The sequence below is a fragment of the Phocoena phocoena genome, chromosome 5, assembly GCF_963924675.1.
Source record: "Phocoena phocoena chromosome 5, mPhoPho1.1, whole genome shotgun sequence".
NCBI lineage: Eukaryota > Metazoa > Chordata > Mammalia > Artiodactyla > Phocoenidae > Phocoena > Phocoena phocoena.
Window position 1 is genome coordinate 113986212 of NC_089223.1, and position 23965 is coordinate 114010176.

At 35.3% G+C, this 23965-nt stretch overlaps 1 protein-coding gene across 2 annotated transcripts in view; it reads right to left on the reverse strand.

Moving 5' to 3' along the window:
- The window catches only part of LOC136123111 (bifunctional heparan sulfate N-deacetylase/N-sulfotransferase 4), a 239054-nt gene that overhangs the window by 116922 nt on the left and 98167 nt on the right, over nucleotides 1-23965 (reverse strand). For both annotated transcript variants that reach the window (XM_065877191.1, XM_065877190.1), the window contains exon 3: nucleotides 19629-19783. In XM_065877191.1, coding sequence (XP_065733263.1) covers nucleotides 19629-19783 — 155 coding nt within the window. The remainder of the gene's footprint in view (nucleotides 1-19628; nucleotides 19784-23965) is intronic.

Here is a 23965-nt window from a genome sequence, read left to right on the forward strand (position 1 = left end):
TAAAAAAACTTAAATTATGATGACTTAAGTAACTGCCTATAAAGATGGTTAAATTACTATACTTTTCTGTAGACATGCCATACCAAATATTATACTTCCATCTTGTTATCTTCATGTTAAAGTGGCATGATATTTGGAAATCAAAGTTTCAATACAGTTTTCATCTCAAAACAACTCCAGTTCAAGCCCTTCAGTTCTCCTATATTATTAACCAGCTTTAACGCTCTCCACTGTCAACATGTTTGAAAACAATTTCTCATGTTGCTCAGGTTACTGCAGAAGTGACTGCACGGAACTGAAATGTTGACTCTGAAGAGGTGATTACAGAATGATGAAAATGTTCAGCCCCTACCGATAAAGCATAAAAGAAACTATCTAGCTGAATTTTTCAAATTGAAAAATGAAAGAGAATAAAAGAAAAGAAAAGGAAAAACATGTGATAACTACTGCTTTTGATGGATTATCCAATTTGAATAGGGTATACTCAGTAGAGCAGGAGTTAAATTTTTTTTAAAAATCTTGCAAACCTTGGCTTTTGATTAGCTCACAATCATTTATTAATTAAAAACAAGTTTGGTCATTGAAGCAATAAAATGAAAATCTGTCAGTGAAAGTTAATTATGCTATTATTAAGCATTCTAAGAATTCACTCACAAAACTGCTAATAACTGATAATTAGGCATAAAATTTTCACTATCAACACTTCTTAAAAAGTGTTAGGCCATGTTTAGGGTATTCTATATAAATATTCCTTTGAAGGGTCTACAAATTTTAGACAATGGGGCAGTTTGGATGTAGGCAAATCTCAAAACAGCTTAAGAGAAAAAATGCAATGGAAAAGCACTGGATGGGAAATGGTCAAACTTTGCATCAGAAAAACAAGAAACAGTGGATTGAGAAAAAGAAAAGTGCTTATTTTTCTTGAGTAATTGGAAATCCAGAGATGAGTGGTTGGTTCAGAAGTTCAAGAATGCCAGAAGTGAGGTCTCTGATTCTCTTGGCCTTTCCTTCATGTTTTAGATGAATGTCTTTGCTCCAGCCAATAGGACCACATACTAGGCAAGAGAAAGGAACAAAGGCAAAGTGCAGAAGGGCAAACATCAGCCATCTCTAACCTGCTTTCCTGGAAGTTCCATACCGTGACTTACTTTTATATCTAATTGGCCAGAACTATGTTAAATGCTCTCTACCTGAAATAAAAGCTGGAAAAATCTGTCCTCTAGCTAGACATTTTGGCTCCACAAGCAAACTTTGGCTTTATTCACTAGGAAGATTGTGAAAATGGGTACTGAGTATGCATTTAGAAGTGATGACCAAGTATTAATCTGTAGCCTACCAGAATGTAGAAATAAGAATTCTCATGCCTTGTTGCTAAGCATCCCACTTCCTAATCTTATGTATAAAAGGCACGTACGAGTCCTGATCTAGAAGGTAAACGGGAGAGCAGTAGATTAGAATACATTAATTAGGGGACTGGAATTTCAGAAGGTAGAGTTCTAAGCAAAAGTGATCAGAACAGTTGGATTTAGAGTTCCTGAGGCCCTAAAACCTAGAGGGAAAAGTTCCTTCATATTCTGGCTCCACATGAACTACACGGGCTCATTTTCTCTTAATTCCCAACTCAAAGCCTCTTCTGACACCAAATCAATTTCTTCTTCTTTTCTTCAATATTTTATGCTCCTTTTGGAGATTCATAAGGGCAAGAATTATCAGAAATGTATTTTATGTTCCACAAATTTCATATTTCTAAGGACACAGCAAGTTACCAATAATCATTATGGATAGATGTACATTAATTAGGGATTCATGAAATACTGTCCATTATTATGATTCCAATTTGACATACCTTCCTCTGCATCTTTATAGGTCAAAGTGTGTAGGTCAAAGTTTGGAAGACTTTTTCTCTAAAGGGCTATGTAGGAAATATTTTAGGCTTCGCCAGCAACATAACGTCTCTGTCACATGTTTTTCATTGTTTACTTGATTTTTACAACGGTTTACAAATGTAAAACCCATTCTTAGCAGACCAGCCATACCAAAACAGGCTGCAGCTAAATCCCACAGGCAATAGTTTCCTGGCCCACAGATAGGTTGTTGCTGAAGCAATATATATTGATATATATTTTGTCACAAGAGTGGAACACGTTCTTTTGGGCACTATCTTGTGCCCCTTCTCATACTGCTCCCTCTGCTTGGATGCCCTGTTCCTGCCTTCTGCCTCAAGCACACCTACTCATTTTTCACAAGTGTTGCTATCTCAATTGTCTGTCCTGTTTATTATTTTTCTTCCCCTTATAACTAACCCGTGTCTCCTTTGTGGCTATGCTGGGCTCTGTACCTGTCTCTCAAAAACCCAAAATGCTGTTTTGTTGAACTGAAGTTAAATCCCAAGAATAAGCAGCATCTCATTCATTTTTGCATCCTTGGTGTCAAGTAAAGCGCTTAGTAGATAATACACATTCATTAATTATCTGTTGAGGAGAGGAAGGAAGGAAAAGAGGGAGAAAGAAAGGGAAGAAAGAAGAAAGAAATGAACAAACAGCTGAACAAGTGAAAGACGGGAGTTACTTTTTCACACTGGAGGAAGTATCTGAAAATTTTGGGACATAATTGGAAAGCAATAATTTCAAAGATTCAAGAGTTCACATATACATGTATCAACTTTTTAAAATATATATTCCGCTTATTTTCTTTAAAACACAACTTTTATCATCAATGTTCCTTTTTCCTGGAATGTTTGGTAAGATATTGGTCTCTTTGAATCACTAAAAATTAGTGACCACATTCAGTACTGAATGATGGATAGATGGAGGACTGCAAAGCAAATTAGACTATCTTGTATCTGTTCCCAATGTGCATATTACATTACCTTGAAAAAGTCACTTGGTCGTTTTACAATCATCATCAACCTCTTATTTCAAAAGGAATGATCACATGCTTCCTGAAGAAATATGGTAAAAATGATGGTAGCCATGATGATGAGGAGGAGGAGGACAAATGCTTTTTGAAAGACTTACGTGCCAAGCACTTAGCTAAGCATTATACACATATGAACACGTACACACATCACCTAAACCTCGTAAAAACCTATGTGGTAGAAACAACTATCATCTCCAGTTTACACATTCATAATTAAAGCACTGGAATTTTAAGTCATTTGCTAAGGGCACCCATCTAGTAATTGGCAAAGAAGCAACTTGAACCAAGATACATCTGAAGCTAAACACATGAACTTACTACTGGGGCAATTAGGCTGTGTCACACACAGGGTAAACTCACGTCATGAAAGATTTTTATGTATAAAAATAGTTAAGGTTTTGTTTTCTTCAGAGGAACATGAATTTTTCTTTTGTATTTTGTGCACAGTTTATTGCTCTGTATTATATAAATAAAACAATATTTAGAGGAAATATTTATTTACCTTAAAGCAAGTAAATTAAATATTAACAACTACTTAAGCAGTTATCAGCTTACCTCCTGGGGGAAATCTTTGTTGCAATTGTTATATGTATCAGCACTTGAAAAGAATTGAAGCTCCTCTAGTTAATCTTAAAATATTATTTAAATGCATAAAAACCATAAAGCAGAAAGAATGACTTTCAAGACTTTATACTTACTAAAAATAATGACAACAAGGTATCCAGAACAGACAGGTGCAAACCTTGGTAGATTCATATCAATGCATCTGAGTAATATAAATAGTTCATTTCCTTCAATTATTGCTGCCCAATATTAAAGTGCATTCTGTAGGTGGCATTTATTCCTTTGAGATTAAACATGTTCAGGAAAAAAAAAAGCTACTATACAGAAAAAAGATGCTGCAGCTAAAATAGGGATTTGGGGGATGGGGGTGTCTGATGGTGCCCTCTGCTAAAAAAATCAAATAGATAAATACGTATTGTAGAAATTTTCTGTCTAAGGGAAATTCTTTTATCTACCCGTCAATACCAGACTGGCAAGTCAAGGACTGACCATGATACAACACATGACAAGAAAAGGCATTTTTTTCTCTAAATCCATTACTAAGCAGTATGAATATTAATAGCTAGTGAAAAACCAATTCTAATTTCCAAGCAAAAAGTTTATCCTATTCTTCATGTCCTAGATTTGGTGAAAACAGAAATTGAGAACTTTAGCGACTGCTTGAATAAACTAGCTAAGAAGTTTATTACACAATATCATCCTACTTGTAAAAAGGCCAAAAACCTATACCTATCTGCTGTCAATGGGTAGCTGAAAGGGAAATCAAAATATTTTCGCTTGTTACACAATGCATTGATAATTATGCCATTAATACATGAAATTTTCCATATTAATCTTTGAAATTTTATACAATAACATCTCCTTCTCTCAATACAGAAGAAAGGTCTGGGTTCTTCAACTATTATTCAGCTTTGCAGAAGTCACATATATTACCTTAATTACCTGGACTATGGTTAACAAAAGGCCATTAGAATAACAGGGCACACAAGTTGGTTCATTTTACCTTGGGAAGATACTGTCTGGTTTTCCCACAGATCATCAGCTCTTGCTTGGGGTGTTGTATGGTGCAACTGAGAGCAATGAATTAGGAACCACAAGGCAGAGTGTGGGTTCCCTGTGTAACCAAGTACAAGTCACTTACGAGCTCAGTTTTTTCATTTGTGAAATTGAGAGCTTTCATTATCACTTTAGAAACAAACCTAGGAAGCCTTCTCTACCTGATTTCCAAGCTCAGGGCAATTCAGATTCACATAATTTTACAGATATCAGGGGCTTCAGTGGTCATCTACTTTGACCACTTCGTTTTACTGAAATGGGAATCTGGCTACTAGGCCCAGATAACATGACAATGGCTAGAAGAGAAAGCTATCAACATTACAAACAATAGACTGGAAAACTAGAAAAAGTAGACACAAGAATTCAAAAATTCTATGAACATAGTTTAGGAGCAAATAATCCACGTAATCACAGCTGACTCTGAGAGCACAGCAGGAAAAGAGTATAGTAAAATCATTTGTATTAACATGAAAACCTTTAGCTGTCGTGAAAAATGTGTCATGATGCTTAGTACACATTTACCATTTTAAAAGTGGTAAGTTATGTATTTTAAAAGGTTACTCTCTGAAATGCTTAAAACAATAAAGCACTCAAATGCTAAAGATTTTCAGTGACAAATGGATAGCTCACTTATTGTAACACAATATTTCATCTTGATATAGCATATATTAAAGGTTGAACCTATAGGTGTGCAATTTTTTCACACTAAGTTTTATTCACTTTTATTGTAAATAAAACACAAGAATATTAACAGGAAGGTACAAAGGATTGTGATATTTCAATATTGTCATAGAAAAGGAATATGGTAATGGATGAATTGTGTCTGTGAACAATAGTTTCGAACAAGAGATGAGAAATATATGCATATATAATATAAAAAGAAAAAATTAACAGACATAATGATGAAGGGATATCTCTACTGACCACATGGATATATGGAAATACTTTTAAACTGTTGGAAAATGCCATCTATAAATAAACATTCTATATTCAGTAACAAAATCATATAAATGCTCATATAAATGAGCTTCAAGTTTGCTGGCTGGTATCCTATAATCATCCCACTGTGATTTTATTATTTTCTTCTTTCCGAACACCATTTTGCTCATCATAGGTTTTCAATAAGTAGAATTAAATATATTCAAAATCATACAAATATTCCATTTACTAAACATTTAGCAAACTTCCACTGCTCTGTCTTCCAAGGTAATGCCATTAATATTTGATTTCATTATTTAATGCTTTTTCAAGCTTAAAAATATATTTTGCCTGTTTCAGGATTAAAAACTGATACAAAAAATCGTTTCCAAAAATATAGTGGGTTTTAATTTGAAAACCCAGTCTAGAAATTCTAGCTTATCGGGGGAAATTACCAGCAATTATAGCTGCATTTCTATCACAGGGCTTAAATCTAAAAGTAGGATGGCAACTTTGGTATGGAGAATTAGGATAGTGGATTACACAGACTGAAGTATATGAAAAACGAAGTAAAATATAAGTGGTCCCATCCTTAAGGAGCAAGGAAAAGGGAAAAGGGAAGATAAGACTAGAACACAGGCAATTTACTTTTAGGGAGAAGAGACAAAGGCAGTACTTTCCTCTCTCTTCAACTTCTTTTCAGTACAGTCAAGGATAACTTTTGAATTAACACAAGATGATGTCACTAAAATATTCTTTAACCCATACCTTTCTGATTTGTTCTTAAGAGTGTGTATATGGTGTAGAGAATGGGAGGTAAGGAAATGCTCCTCCAAATTCAAGAACCCCAGAGCCTGGATGACATTATGTTAGCAGTGACTTGTAGGGAGAGTAGGAGAAAACTGGGGTCAAAACCAGAGTCACCAAACTGGGAGGAGCAGCACAACACAAGTGTGATAACTGTGAAAAACAACAGTCATCATCAAGGACTGCATGAAGGGAGGTGCACTGGAGACTTTCAAGTATTATTCATTAAAAAATGAGATGACAGCATATAAAACACAATATAAGGGGCCAGATGCTAAGGCCTTGTGGGCTCTTTTAAGGTAGTTTGAAGGGCTTTGAGACAAAATGTCACAGAATCTGAATTACATGTTAACAAGATCATTGTAGCTACTTTGATAAGAATAGACTCCACAGGGCCAAGAGTGGAACTGGAGACCAGTGAAGAGGCTATTGAAACAAATTAGTCAAGAAATGATGATATTCTTCTTTCTCTAATTGCCTTAGGTGCAAGGTTAGGTTGTTTATTTGAGATGTTGCCTGTTTCTTAAGGTAGGATTGTATTGCTATAAACTTCCCTCTTAGAACTGCTTTTGCTGCATCCCATAGATTTTGGGTCATTGTGTCTCCATTGTCATTTGTTTCTAGGTATTTTTTGTTTCCCTCTTTGATTTCTTCAGTGCTCTCTTGGTCATTTAGTAGTGTATTGTTTAGCCTCCATGTGCTTGTATTTTTTACAGATCTTTTCCTGTAACTGATAACTAGTCTCATAGCGTTGTGGTCGGAAAAGATACTTCATACGATTTCAGTTTTCTTAAATTTACCAAGGCTTGATTTGTGATCCAAGATATGATCTATCCTGGAGAATATTCCATGAGCACTTGAGAAAAATGTGTATTCTGTTGTTTTTGGATGGAATGTCCTATAAATATCAATTAAGTCCATCTTGTTTAATGTATCATTTAAAGCTTGTGTTTCCTTATTTATTTTCATTTTGGATGATCTGTCCATTGGTGAAACTGGGGTGGTAAAGTCCTCTACTATGGTGTGTTACTGTTGATTTCTCCTTTTATGGCTGTTAGCATTTGCCTTATATATTGAGGTGCTCTTATGTTGGGTGCATAAATATTTACAATTGTTATATCTTCTTGGATCGATCCCTTGATCATGATGTAGTGTCCTTCTTTGTCTCTTGTAATAATCTTTGTTTTAAAATCTATCTTGTCTGATATGAGAATTGCTACTCCAGCTTCCTTTTGATTTCCATTTGCATGGAATATCTTTTTCTATCCCCTCACTTTCAGTCTGTATGTGTCCCAAGGTCTGAAGTGGTTCTCTTGTAGACAGCAAATATATGGGTCTTGTTTTTGTATCCATTCAGCCAGTCTGTGTCTTTTGGTTGGAGCATTTAATCCATTTACCTTTAAGGTAATTATCGATATGTATGTTCCTATTCCCATTTTCTTAACCCCAAAGTTAGCAGAAGGAAAGAAATCATAAAGATCAGATCAGAAATAAATGAAAAAGAAATGAAGGAAATGATAGCAAAGATCAATAAAACTAAAAGATTGTTCTTTGAAAAGATAAACAAAATTGATAAACCACTAGCCAGGCTCATCAAGAAAAAAAGGGAGAAGACTCAAATAAATTAGAATTAGAAATGAAAAAGAAGTAACAACTGACACTGCAGAAATATAAAGGACCATGAGAGATTACTACAAGCAACTCTATGCCAATAAAATGGACAACCTGGAAGAAATGGACAAATTCTTAGAAATGCACAACCTGCTGAGACTGAACCAGGAAGAAATAGAAAATATGAACAGACCAATCACAAGCACTGAAATTGAAACTGTGATTAAAAATCTTCCAGCAAACAAAAGCCCAGGACCAGATGGCTTCACAGGTGAAATCTATCAAACATTTAGAGAAGAGCTAACACCCATCCTTCTCAAACTCTTCCAAAATATACCAGAGGGAGAAACACTCCCAAACTCATTCTATGAGGCCACCATCACCCTGATACCAAAAGCAGACAAAGATGTCACAAAGAAAGAAAGCTACAGGCCAATATCACTGATGAACATAGATGCAAAAATCCTCAATAAAATACTAGCAAACAGAATTCAACAGTACATTAAAAGGATCGTACACCATGATCAAGTGGAGTTTATTCCAGGAATGCAAAGATTCTTCAATAAACACAAATCAATCAATGTGATATACCATATTAACAAATTGAAGGAGAAAAAAACATATGATCATCTCAATAGATGCAGAGAAAGCTTTTGACACAATTCAACAACTATTTATGATAAAATCCCTGCAGAAAGTAGGCATAGAGGGAACTTTCCTCAACATAATAAAGGCCATATATGACAAGCCCACAGCCAACATCATCCTCAATGGTGAAAAACTGAAACCGTTTCCACTAAGATCAGGACAAGACAAGGTTGCCCATTCTCATCACTCTTATTCAACATAGTTTTGGAAGTTTTAGCCACAGCAACCAGAGAATAAAAAGAAATAAAAGAAACCCAAATCAGAAAAGAAGAAGTAAAGGTGTTACTGTTTGCAGATTGCATGATACTCTACATAGAGAATCCTAAAGATGCTACCAGAAAACTACTAGAGCTAATCAATGAATTTGGTAAAGTAGCAGGATACAAAATTAATGCACAGAAATCTCTGGCATTCTTACACACTAATGATGAAAAATCTGAAAGTGAAATTAAGAAAGCACTCCCATTTACCATTGCAACAAAAACAATAAAATATCTAGGAATAAACCTACCTAAGGAGACAAAAGACTTTTATGCAGAAAATTACAAGACACTGAGGAAAGAAATTAAAGGTGATACAAATAGATGGAGAGATGTACCATGTTCTTGGATTGGAAGAATCAACATTGTGAAAATGACTCTACTACCCAAAGCAATCTACAGATTCAATGCAATCCCTATCAAACTACCACTGGCATTTTTCACAGAACTAGAACAAAAAATTTCACAATTTGTATGGAAACACAAAAGACCCCGAATAGCCAAAGCAATCTCGAGAACGAAAAATGGAGCTGGAGGAATCAGGCTCCCTGACTTCAGACTATACTACAAAGCTACAGTAATCAAGACAGTATGGTACTGCCACAAAAACAGAAAGATCAATGGAACAGGATAGAAAGCCCAGAGATAATCCCACGCACATATGGTCACCTTATCTTTGATAAAGGAGGCAAGAATATACAGTGGAGAAAAGACAGCCTCTTCAATAAGTGGTGCTGGGAAAACTGGACAGGTACATGTAAAAGTATGAAATTAGAACACTCCCTAACACCATACACAAAAATAAACTCAAAATGGATTAAAGACCTAAATGTAAGGCCAGAAACTATCAAACAGAGGAAAACACAGGCAGAATGCTCTATAACATAAATCATAGCAAGACCCTTTTTGACCCACTTCCTAGAGGAATGGAAATAAAAACAAAAATAAACAAATGGGACCTAATGAAACTTAAAAGCTTCTGCACAGTAAAGGAAACTATTATCAAGACAATAAGGCAACCCTCAGAATAGGAGAAAATATTTGCAAATGAAGCAACTGACAAAGGATTAATCTCCAAAATTTACAAGCAGCTCATGCAGCTCAATATCAAGAAAACAAACAACCCCATCCAAAAATGGCAGAAGGCCTAAATAGACATTTCTCCAAAGATGATATACAGATTGCCAACAAACACATGAAAGAATGCTCAACATCATTAATCATTAGAGAAATGCAAATCAAAACTACAATGAGATATCATCTCACACCAGTCAGAATGGCCATCATCAAAAAATCTAGAAACGATAAATGCTGGAGAGGGTGTGGAGAAAAGGGAACACTCTTCCACTGTTGGTGGGAATGTAAATTGATACAGTCACTATGGAGAACAGTATGGAGGTTCCTTAAAATACTACAAGTAGAACTACCATCCCACTAGTAGGCATATACCGTGAGAAAACCATAATTCAAAAAGAGTCATGTACCAAAATATTCATTGCAGCTCTATTTACAATAGCCAGGACATGGAAGTAACCTAAGTGTCCATCAACAGATGAATGGCTAAAGAAGATGTGGCACATATATACAATGGAATATTACTCGCCATAAAAAGAAAAGAAATTGAATTATTTGTCGTGAGGTGGATGGACCTAGAGTCTGTCATACAGAGTGAAGTAAGTCAGAAAGAGGAAAACAAATACTGTATGCTAACACATATATATGGAATCTAAGGAAAAATGAAAAAAAACCCAGTCCTGAAGTACCTAGGGTTAAGACGGGATTAAAGACACAGACGTACTAGAGCATGGACTTGAGGATATGGGGAGGGGGAATGGTAAGCTGTGACAAAGTGAGAGAGTGGCATGGACATACATACACTACCAAATGTAAAATAGATAGCTAGTGGGAAGCAGCCGCATAGCACAGGGAGATCAGCTCCGTGCTTTGTGACCACATAGAGGGGTGGGATAGGGAGGGTGGGAAGGAGGGAGTCGCAAGAGGGAAGAGATATGGGAACATATGTATATGTATAACTGATTCACTTTGTTATAAAGCAGAAACTAACACACCATTGTAAAGCAATTATACTCCAATAAAGATGTTTAAAAAAAAAGAAATGATGATGGATATCAGTCCTTTCATTTTTCAAAGTCAAGTGACAAATATATAATAGTAAAGATGTCTTCTGTCTAAACAAATTGTCCATAACTATAGTTAAAGCTGAGTAATTTTTTATTAAATCAAAATAGTTGGAAAGTCCTCCTTTATTCTCCAATTTAAAACATGATTCATTTAGAGATATGCAGAGATGGGTAATAGTTCTTCTTGGGTACATATTTTGCAACTAGACTTTTAACTTTTATTATATCAATAGGACAGTTATATGAAAATACTTTAATAAGGACATACATTTGAAATATCTATAGTCTTTTAAGAGACTATCAGCAAGACACTGCATGAAATAATATTCACGAGCTTTCATTTAAAATAGTCTATGTTCAGCTTAAAAAAAAAAATGATGATAGAGTTCAGACATCTGGAATGGTGCTGTGAGGAGCTCCGTGGTCCCTTTTCCAGCAAAACAACCATACCTGGTAGAAATTATTTTTTTTTAATGCCAAGCATTTTAAATCTCTGGAAAATGAACCAAGAAGATACAGCAAAGAAATATTTATTCAAGAAATCTACTAAGATTGGTAAGAACAGTGAAAGGGTGTAGCATTTGAGCCATGGCCCACCCCTTTCCCCACATGCTCTAGTTTAAAGTGGCAAAATCCCTACCCACATTGGGTGTAGCCAAGAACACAGGGGGTACCTCTCCTCCTCAAGGTAGCCACACTCGTAGAGCAGAAACTGTATCCCAGATGCAGACCAAGAATACTGGAACCATGATTTGTCCTGGCTCCAGCTCAATTATAGGGTGGTAGTTCTAAGCCAGGAGAGGCCAGCTGAGAGGACCAGAGGCTACTATCTCAACCCAGCACCCTGATCATAAATCTGGGTATCACTCTGTGAGAAGGGGCCATTATCTCTACCCTCAGCTCTGGAGCATTGGTGTCGAGATTTTGCCCAGGGTAGGAGGCACACTGTAAGAAGAGAGAGTTCCTAAGTTCTCTCGAAGGGAACTGACTTTTTTTGGGACAGAGAGTTAAGAAGTTCAAACCTAAGATCACTGCTGAAAACAAATGATGATTTTGATAATAAGCAATTAAGAGGAGGTTGTTTTCATTTTAATTAAGATTAACAACAAGCTGATAATAGACCAAACAAAAGTTTACTAGACAGAATCGGGGAAAGAGACAGCTCGGGTTGCTCCTGGAGTCATAAAAAGCCTCATATACTGGCTTCAAAGACTACTGTGAAAAGGCCCACATTTCAGTGGTTCAGAGTATGGCACAATTTGCATCCTAGGGCATTGTCAAAAACAATAAAGCATATTGTTGGTAATTACTGTAGGTTCTTATCTAGCTAACTTTTATACCTGGCTAGCTGTCTACCACAGGCAGACAGCTTAATAGAGACATCAGGAAAAGATGCAAAAGCAACCTTACTAAAAATACTGTTATGACAGAGTGACTGTGCTGCCTCTGAGGAGTAGCGTTGAGGCTACACACTACAAGGGAAAGGGTCTTCACTTCAATTTCCCAATCATATACTAAACAAGTAAACTGATGAGTAAATAACAATAACAACAACAAAACCCTGGAGATGGGAGGAGGGAATCAATATCAAGAGTGCTGCAAACATTATTTAAAATGTCCAGTTTTAAGAAGAAAATTACAAGATATGCAAAGAAACTGGAAGGGTGACCTATAGACAGGACAATAAAGTAACCAATGCAAACTGTCTTTAAAGGGCCCAGATGCCAGACTTAGTAGACAAAGATTTCAAATGTATTCTAAGAACTGAAACAAACCATACTTCCAGACATAAAGGAATATATGATAACAGTGACTCATCAAATAGATCATATCAATAAAAAGACAGAAATTATTAAAAAAGAATCAAGTGGAAATCCTGCAATTGAAAAGTACAATTACTAAAATGAAAAATTTATTAGAGAGGTTCAACAGTACATTAGAAGAAAGATCCCATGAACTTAAAGATAGATCTATAGAGATTATGCAGTCTGAAGAACTGAGAGGAAAAAAATAAGAATATTCAGTAGAATCTCAGAGAAATGTAGGACACTGTTAAGTGCATCAGTATATTTGGTTATTACCTTAACACCAAAACCAGACAAAGATATCATAATAAAAGAAAACTACAGATGAATATCCTTATAGATGAATATCCTTATAGAACATATATGCAAAACCCTCAACAAAACACTAGCAGTTAAATTCAACAACATATGAAAAGCATTATACACCATGGTCAGTGGGATTTATCACACACACGTAAGGTTGGTTTAACGTCTAAAAATCAATTAATGTAATATACTATAACAATAAAAAAAGAAAAAAAACATAATCAACTGGATAGACACCAAAAAAAAAAATCATGTGACAAATCCAACAGCCTTTTATGATAAAAATACTCAACTGAGTAGGAATAGACAGAAAATTCAACTTGATAATGAGTATCTATAAAAAGCCCACAATTAAGATCATGCTTAATGGTGAAGGACTGGATGCTTCCCTCCTAAGATCAGGAATAAGACAAGGATATTTGGTCTTACCATTTCTATTCAACATTATATTCCAGGTTCTAGTCAGGGAAATTAAACAATAAAATGAAATAAACTGTATACAAACTGGAGAAGAAGTAAAACTATCTTTATTTACATATAACATGATCTTGCATATAGACTATCCTGAGGAATCCATTAAAAAAACCTCTAGAACTAATAAGTGAGTACAGCAAATTTGAAGGTTACAAGGTCCATATACAAAAATCAATTGTACTTCTATGCATAAAAATGAACAATGTGAAAATGAAATTAATAAAAATTTCCATTTACAATAGCATTAAAAAGAATACAATACTTAGGATTATTTTTAATAAAAGCAGTGCAAAACATAGACTCTGAAAATTATAAAATATTGTTGGAAGAAATTAAAGACCACCTAAATAAATGAAAAAACAGCCCATGTTTATGTATCAGAAGAGCTAATGTTGTTAAGATGACAATATTTCCCAAATTGATCTGTGGATTCAATGCTATCCTTATCAAAATTCCAGCCGGCCATTGTGCAGAAATTGATAAGCTGATCCTACAATTCATATGGTAATTTCAAAGAACTTCAAAGAGCCAAAACAATCTGCATGTTGTGAATTGCCCTCTAGAGTGGCCCACATGGTGAGGAACTGAGGGTGGACCCAGGCAACAACTGAGGAGAAACTCAGGTCCATAGTCTTACAATCCATGAGGAACTGAATCTTGTCAACAACCATGTGAGTGAACTTCAGAGCTGGTCCACCCTCTAGTTGAGCCTCGAAATGACTGCTGCCCCAGCTGACGCTTTGGTTGAAGTCTTTTAAGAGATCCTGAACTGCAGGATCCAGTTAAGTCATATTCAACTTTCTGACCTACACAAACTGTTAGATATCAGTGTGTTGTTTTAAGTTGTTAAGTCTTGGGCTAATTTGTTATGAAGCAATAGATGACAAATACACTCAATTACCAAAGTATTTTACATGGATATTTGTACCACAAGGGTGTGTATTCTGAAGGATCCCTCAAGAACTCATGCAATGGCTGAAAATATTTCAAACTTTTCTTTGCCTGGATGCTTTGCTTCTTTATATTTTATCTAAGTCCATGTTCATGTAAATGACCACTCTGCTGAGTGTACAGACTGCCTTATACATCACTGAACCTCCAAAATGTACTATTTGCTCCATAGTAAACTTTCATCAAATCAATATTTGTTCACAGTTTTACTTTTGATTAAATATTATTACCTTCTCTACATTTCCTACCATTGAAATACATTATTAGTTGTAATTATCAGGGTTTTTTGACATCTGGTATTTGATGTACAAAATAAGGCTACATACTGCATCATTTAGTAAACATAGAGGCTTAGCAGCTATTGAAAGGCAGCTCTCCCTCTGTTTTATTTCATTGTGCCATTAATTCCACTATCATACTCCTTTATTTTTTAATTGAAATCTCTACATAGCTGATTTAGTGTGCAGGTCATTACGACACAAAGATTGTTCATAGTTGCTCTACTTATTTATTTATTTATTTATTTATTTATTTACGGTACGTGGGCCTCTCACTGCTGTGGCCTCTCCCATTGCGGAGCACAGGCTCCGGACACGCAGGCTCAGCGGCCATGGCTCACGGGTCCAGCCTCTCCGCGGCATGTGGGATCTTCCCGGATCGGGGCACGAACCCGTATCCCCTGCGTCGGCAGGCGGACTCTCAACCACCGCGCCACCGGGGAAGCCCCATAGTTGCTCTTTGAACAGTTTGGGATTCTATGAGAACAATTTAAATGTCAGAATTTTTCATATCAGGGATATTGTGCTTATTATGAAAAAAATTATATAGAGTTCATAAATACGTGTAGTGTTTTAAAAGCAGATTTAAAAACCTGTGCCTTTATTTCAAGAATCCTTTACTTATTTACTTATGAATAAGGTTTCCAAATGTTTGATAAAATGTCAAAAAAACCTCACAGCATTTTTGAAAAGTTACCACTGAAGACAGAAAGTGCTCTTTTTCCCTTTGGGTTATTTTTGGTCTGCTACTGTTAGTGAACTGAAAAGCTCTACTCATTTGGAAATTTTAATGAATCTATACAGAAAACTTATAACAACAAACCACCATTTCTTACTTTCCCCCCACAAATCTATTGTGAAATAAAAATAAATAATTCAGGTTTATGCTACAGGCATTCTCTCTGTGTTTGAGAAGGAGATGTGGGTTGAGCCAGGAATGATTTTTGGTAGCTTTTTCATCAAGCATTTTAATATTAGCTGATTTTTTTTTTTTTTTTTGCGGTACGCGGGCCTCTCACTGTTGTGGCCTCTCCCGTTGCGGAGCAACAGGCTCCGGACGCACAGGCTCAGCGGCCATGGCTCACGGGCCCAGCCGCTCCGTGGCATGTGGGATCTTCCCGGACCGGGGCACAAACCCGTGTCCCCTGCATCGGCAGGCGGACTCTCAACCACTGCGTCACCAGGGAAGCCCTCTGTTGTCATCTTTGAAGTGTTGTTTTTATTTAGTGACAATAAAAAGTCACTAAAATAAAACTAGTCATACTAAAAGTATGATTTAGTAAAAAAAAAAAAAAAGGGATCAAAATTATTTCCCCCTACCCTACTGCCATACAAGTATAATGTCTTGCAATGACCATATCTGGGTTGCCTGTGCTAATCATTAGATTAACACCTTCTATAAAAACATACACATGCACACACACTCATGGCATATATGTTCATGGATTAAACATACATACATATATATATGCACACACAAGCACACACTCACACTGCATACACATGTGCTCATGGATTAAACACAGACATACATGTAACTGCCCATACATATATACAAATATTCACACTGCATACATAAGTGTGCATGGATTAAGAAATAATGATGCTGTACGGTAATAATAGTTCTTCTGACATAATGAAATAGTAAAGAAACAGACTTGCAATATGTTTTTCTCATGACCTTTAGACATATTACAACAGAAAATAAACTCTACCCAGAGAGAATTCGGAGAAATTCTACAAATGGAACCATTTCGATTGATTAACAGTTTTTGAAATATCAGTATGAAGCTACTAATATGTTATTTGAATCATTTCTGTAAATGTTGTGAGAACAACTGTGCCTTTCACTGATAGTCCCTCTGCCAGACAAGGTCATATCAAGGAATAGGGAGGAATGTCAGGATGAAATTCCTTTTAATTTTTTTCAGTATAAATTGGTCATTTAGTTTGAAAATCTCTTCCCGTAATTGCTTCGATTGCAGCTAGATGAGTATTTCAAGATGTCCATTCCAAATTTGTGGACTGATGTCAATGATCAAAGAATTTTGGAATTGGAATTGATCAGTGGATTATCTGGCCCAGTGCTTTTGGTTGGCAGATGAGTTGATTTAAATTAATTATCTAAAAACTCTGTAGTTTAGAGTGAAAAAAGGAATCATTACCACCTCAGGGGAGGAAACCGAGGCATAAAGATATTAAATGCGTTGCCAGCTGTATTAGAACTTGTTACTAGCTGTCAGGGATAAAATTTAGCCTGCTAATATAGTGCTTTCCACTACCCTATCCCATCTTGATACTGTTGAGGGTTTTGAAGTGTCATCTGGGCATGGAAAGATAATAATTTAATAAGAAAGAAATACATTTCCTGGCTCTTTGAACAACACACATATTGCCATCCTAGGTTTACAGTTAAAGGTGGGGTTCTGAATGTCACCGCTTGAAGAATCTTGAGAAGTTTTATTGAGCTCAACACCAGAAGGAAAAGGACAATGTCATTTCACTATGTGTGTTTAACGGACTTCACTTTAGTTATATTTTGATTATGCAACATATAATAAGATATTTTTCTTACAAAGTATATTTATAGGCTTCAATCTAGTTTCTAGCCACCAACTAAACAAATGTAATTGTTCTGAATGGACTCTAAATAGCTTTCAACATTTCATTACAAAGCAATTACATCTGAGTCTTTCCCAGTGCTCTCAGCATGGCTTTAAAAAAAAATTACACAAACAGGTGAAATCAACCATTATGAAATATAATCTACATGCCTAAAAAGCAAGGCTTCAGAGTGGGAATGAGGTGGGGGGGGAGGTTTAAGCCAAAAGATAAACACAGTCTATTTTCAAGGTAACTGCACTGAGAGAATTCAGCATGCTTACTCAAGGTAAGTTTATTTTTTTGAAAAAGGAATATTTACTTAATTTTCCAACATTATGAAGCAGTACAAAATTTTTAGACATTCCCCAAAAGTGAGTGAGGATCAAACTTTTATAAATCCATATTTTGAAAAATATTTGGCTTTTGTAAAGTAAGACAACTGCATAATTGTCTGGATTTAGAAATATCATAATTGATTAATTAACACCCATTGAATACTTATTGTATTCCAGGCACTGCTCTAAGCATATTATACATTTCCTCAAAACAGTCGTATGAGGTAGTTGTCATGATTATTTTCATTTTTACAGATGGGGAAACTGAGACACAGAGTCTAAGTAATTTTTGTTCAAGATCAAGCAGCCATTGATGGAAGGCCAGGATTCAAACACAGGAAATCTGGCGATTGAGTTAATGACCTTAACTGCTTTTTATACTCCCACACTTACTAGTAAGGATCCTATGTGCAGATTTGACACAGTCCTGGAGCTTTAGAGATGGAAAGAGGGGTGAGCCATTAACATAATAGCTAGGCATAACATTATTAAATATCATTGTACTCATATGGCCTTGGGTCTACGCCTCCCAATTTGGCTTTTAAAAAATTAAACATATCAGCAATCATACAGTGCAAATGAACTGTTTATTTTAAATGAAAACTTGGGGCTTCCCTGGTGGCGCAGTGGTTGAGAGTCCGCCTGCCGATGCAGGGGACACGGGTTCGTGCCCCGGTGCGGGAAGATCCCACATGCCGCAGAGCGGCTGGGCCCATGAGCCATGGCCGCTGAGCCTGTGTGTCCGGAGCCTGTGCTCCGCAACAGGAGAGGCCACAACAGTGAGAGGCCCACGTACCACAAAAAAAAAAAAAAAAAAAAAAAAAAAAAAAATTAAATGAAAACTTGAAGACAGAGATTTTAACTGGGGCCCAGGGTCTCTGGGGAATTCACATACCCCTTATGACCAATTGCCACACTGTGTGAAGATGTGAGAATATTCATCTGAGTATTTTCTGGGGAAAATATTTCTTTCATTAGATTGTTAAAAGGATACATGATTTACTTGATATCCAGCACAGGGGTGGACAGACTTTCTCGGTAAAGGTCCAGATAGTTAATATTTTGGGCTCTGTGGGACATATAATCTCTTTTGCAACTACCCAACTCTGCTGTTGCAGTGAAAAAGCAGCTGCAGACAATGCATAAAGAGAAGAGTTGTGGTACTGTTCCAATAACACTTTATTTATGGACATTAAAATTTGAATTTTATATAATTTTTATGTCACAGAATATTACTGTCTTTGTTTTTCATTTTAAGACGTAATTTAGAAAACCCCAAACAAAACTATCTTAGTTCAGGAACAATAAAAAGCAAGCAGCAGGCCAGATTTGACCCATAGGCCACAGTTTGCCAACTGCTAGTCCAGAACAGTGGTTCTCAAAGTGCAGTCCCAGCAGCAAGGGTATCCTCTGAGAATTTGTTGGAAATGCAAATTCTCAGGCCTCTTGGACAATCTACTAAACCAGAAACTCCAGGAGTGGGCCTAGCATCTGTGTCTTAAAAAGTTTTCTAGGTGAAAAAGTTACATGCTAAAGTTTGAGAAGCACTGATCTAGAGTCATTGTTCTAATGATTCAATTTATCCATCTATTTATTCACCCTTGCAACAAATACTTTTTGAGACGGCAATTATCATGTACTAGAAATACAATGGAGAAAGTACTATTTTCCCTCTTCATAGAATAACCCTTCCATAAATCAGGAGATGGTAACTCTCTGTCAACGACCAATTTTTCTGAAATACATTTTACAGCACATCACGACCCAATACAAATATACACACGTGCCTGAAACGAAATAATACAAAGCAATGTGTACCCTTAATGCTTGTGATGCACTCTGGTATCTTCTGTTTCATTCTATATATTTCTATTAGATTAAATCCAATAAATTGATTTTACAATATATCACAACTCATAGTTTGAAAAATTCTGCAATAAAATGTGCTCACCAGTGCAAATTCCTTGTTGAGAATCATCTGCTCCACTAAAGATGACTCATTGTGGAAGAGGTGGGGCTGCATATGGCTCCACATGTGAGGAAACCACCAGAACTCATCCACAGAACGAAGTAAAAGGTCATCTCCTTCATCCTCCTCTTCAGTCCCTGTACAGCATATAAAATGGCTTAAGTGAAAATTCTATATTAGCTAAAGGTTATGTTTGTCATATTTTTGTTATTCTTCTTGCTCCTGACACATAAATCCGATTTTGTGTTGTTCTAATAAAAGAGAAATGACCATAACCTAAATTACATCAGAGGCAATGCGGGTTGGGGTGGGGGGTAAGTGCAGATAGTTGTTTAGATTTAGAACTTAGGGGAATTTTATCACTGACATTGTTTAGAATAGCTAGCATATGGTGGTAATAAAAAAAAAGACCGAGTATTAGTCAATTTTTTTTTTTGTTTTAAATTCATTAACTCTTAATTCTCTCCTTTGTTGCATACATAGGGGAAGCGTAGTCAAAGGTGATTATTCTTTTTACTCTTAAAAATATTTCTTCATATGTCTAATATTGAGCTGAAAAATCTTTAAATTTAATTGATGAAGTTTGTTGATTTTTTTCTGATTATAAAATAATATGTGCTTACTGAAGAAATGTGAGAAGGATAGACAAGTGATACATAAAACTCAAAAACAAAAAACCAAACCAAACAAAAAAACATCTTCCAGAACTAACCCAGTGGAAACGTTTTGGTATCTTTCGTTAACTCCTTTTCTACTTATTTTTTTAAAAGTTGAGGTCTTACTGTATAAATACGTTTGTGTCCTTACATTTTAAACTTACCATTATGAACAAACATTTCTCATTTTGATATAAATATTTTATAAAATGTAAACAATAAATCTATTAACACAATAGAAACTTGACTTGGGAATTTAAAACTAATATTAATTTCTCATCCTCTATTAGGAAAATTTGCTAACAATGCCCAATGCATACAAAAAAGTATTTGTCATGCCACAAGTGAAAAAAAATTAAAGAAAGGAAGGAAAAACAACATCAGCAACTTAGTTCCAAGGAAATTCACTATGTTGCAGGCTATCCAAAAACATTTTCACTGTATGAATTCATAGTTTTTGTACAATTTTACAACATTCAGCCCAATTTTAAAATATTCTGAATTAATAGTATATGAATTGATTCCTATGTGCTCTCTAGATACTTAACTAAATAAGTAAAGTAACAAATCCTGGCTTACAGTGTGAGGTATATTTATTTGGATTATTTTTTTTTAAATTGGAGTATGTTTTATAGGTGATTTTATATCCTTTACTTAGATAAATATTAAGGAAAAATTTTAAAAGACTCTTCTTTAAATATTCCATTTGAGTGCCCTATAGTAAAGATTGCATGAATCATGAAGTAGTGCCATGAAATGGTTAAAGCATATGTTTGTTAAAGCATACATTTGGCTATGTGATCTTGTATAAGTTAACTTCTTTGAGTCTTGGTTTCCTGGTTTAAAAATGCGGAAATGAATATCTATCTCACAGGCTCTTGTGAAGAGTCAAGGAGATCAATCTATTAAAGCAGTTAACATTGTGAATTGCAGATAGTTAGCATTCATAAACATTAGGATCAGTTTCTTCTTAAAAATAGTATCTACTGGTTTATACCTGTGGTGTTCTAAATTTACATGTTTCCACACATTATGAAAAATGTTGCCTGCCTATATTATTAAATTCTTGAAGTCAGAGACTGGATCCCTTTAATATGCATTGTATCATGCCACTTCCCTAGGAGAGTAAATAAGGGAATAATTTAATTCAGTCTTAATATATACAGTCAGTGAATTTTAGAGCCTTCATATGTCTGCTTAAGTGCATGTCAATTTCTGTGTGTATTTATGTATATGCAATATTCTTGGTATATATTCCATAATCCATAATTCTCAAAAGGTGTAAGGACCACCAAGTTTAGTTAGTATTTTGGCAGTTACTGCTATAACAGTTGCTACTATATAAATATATAAAGGGTAAAGAAATAGGACTTCTGAATGTGATAATGTTCTATGAATTAGATAAGCAGACAAAAATTCTTAATTTTTGTTAACTTGAGCCAAAACTGTTAGTAATATAGACTTACAATTCATTGGCTTTTGTTAATATATTGAGAATTTCAAATACTGAAGTCCAAATGAAGAGAAGTTTGTCACTTCCTCAGATGGATTTTAAGTATGAAGTGTTTATGCCATAGACCAAGTGTCTCATGGTCATAATTTAGCAGACTAAGGCATAGATTAGAAAGGGCTACTTTATGTCACATGAGATGAATGAATTGATCATTCTCCCACAGTTCTGTTGTGCTTTGAATATACAATGTTTGAGAAATGCTTCCATTCATTTTAAACTCCATAGATTGTTATTGGAAGCGGCAGGAAGCACATAATGCATACTTGACCAAGAAAGAGGTCAATTACTCAATTTAAAGAAAATTTTGCCAACTATTGATATAAACAGATGTATAACTGATCCTAAAATCTTGGTGATTTTTATACCAGAGAGTGTGTTAATTTATAAGTACTCCCCACAAGGTTAACAGTGATATTTAAAACGTCTTTTTTTACTCCTAGGATTAATTCCCTATCAGCCTTTCTCTTATTTTATACAGGTCATACAATTCAAAGCCACATAAGCCTAGCTCATGACACTAGAAATTGCTTAATGAAAAATGTGATATCAAGTCATGCTGAGGGACCAAAGAAGAATTTCAAATATTTTCAAATATAGCTAAATTAAAATATTAAACTTTTGACTCCTTGTATACACTTATTTCTTATACCTAATTTATGATTAAATTACACTTGAGAATAAAATTTACAGTTCATACATGACTATATTTAGCACAAGTTCTAGTACATTAAGGTGTCTATGTGCAAACTGAGCCTTTCACTTCTAACCTGATCTAGATTCAAATCTACATCACTGTTAATTAAAAATATGGTATTTTTTGTTTTCATTTAAATGTTGTATCATTTGGCTTTACTGATTCCCAGAGGATAAAAGTATTTTAATTCAGAAGTAAAATATTTATGCACTCATTTCTTTGTTTCCGCTCTTGGAGGATCTGTGTTATGAGATAATAGCGTGCTTCTAGAAGTTTTAAAGTCTGCCAAAATAAGAATAATTTTAGCAAGATTTGGGCCATAGGTTAGTTTCCATAAGGCACAGTTGTGACATTAAAATCAGATACATAAATGAATGCAATACATCGTATCAAAGAGAAAAACTCTATAACCATCCTGATAGATGCAGAAAAAGTACTGGAGAAATTCAACAACCATGCACATATATATATATATATATATACACACACACACACACACACACACACACACACACACACACACATATATATATTTTTTTTTTTGCGGTACGCGGGCCTCTCACTGTTGTGGCCTCTCCCGTTGCGGAGCACAGGCTCCGGACGCGCAGGCTCAGCGGCCATGGCTCACGGGCCCAGCCGCTCCGCGGCATGTGGGATCTTCCCGGACTGGGGCACGAACCAGTGTCCCCTGCATCGGCAGGCGGACTCTCAACCACTGCACCACCAGGGAAGCCCTTTGCACATATATTTTTAAAGTTCCTCAGCAAACTAGGAGTAGATGGAACTTCCTCAACCCAATAAAAAGCATCTACAGAAAAAAATCTACAGCTGTTATATTTCATGCCAAACTAAATGTTTTCCACCTAATACTGGGGACAAGGCAAGGATGTGTGATCTCATCACTTTCATTCAGTGTTGTAATGGAGATCCTTGCCAACTCAATAAAAAGATAATAAGAGGCCTACAGATGTGAAAGGAAAAAGTAAAACTTACTTTATTCGCAGATGACATGATTGTACATATTGAAAATCCTAAAGAATCTACAATAAAAACTATTATAACTAATAGGTGAATATAGGAAGACTACAAGATTAATATTTAAAGAACCATTTGCTATTCTGTATACTAGGACAGTGAACAATTACAAAATAAAAGTACAAAACGCCATTCACAATAGTATCAAAAAACATAAAATACCCATAAATTTAAGAAAAATGTCTAAGACCGCTACAATAAAAACTACCTTATTATTTCTGAGACAAATTTTTAAAGCCCTAAATAAATAGAGAGATATGAGGATCAAAAGACTCAATTTTGTGGCTAGATCAATTTTCTCTGAATTATCTATGGATTCAGATTCTAAAATAAATCTATAGATTCATAATCTTAGGAAGCTTTATAAAAGAAATTGATGGATATTTTAAAAACTTATAGTGCTATAAAGCAAAGGACCTAG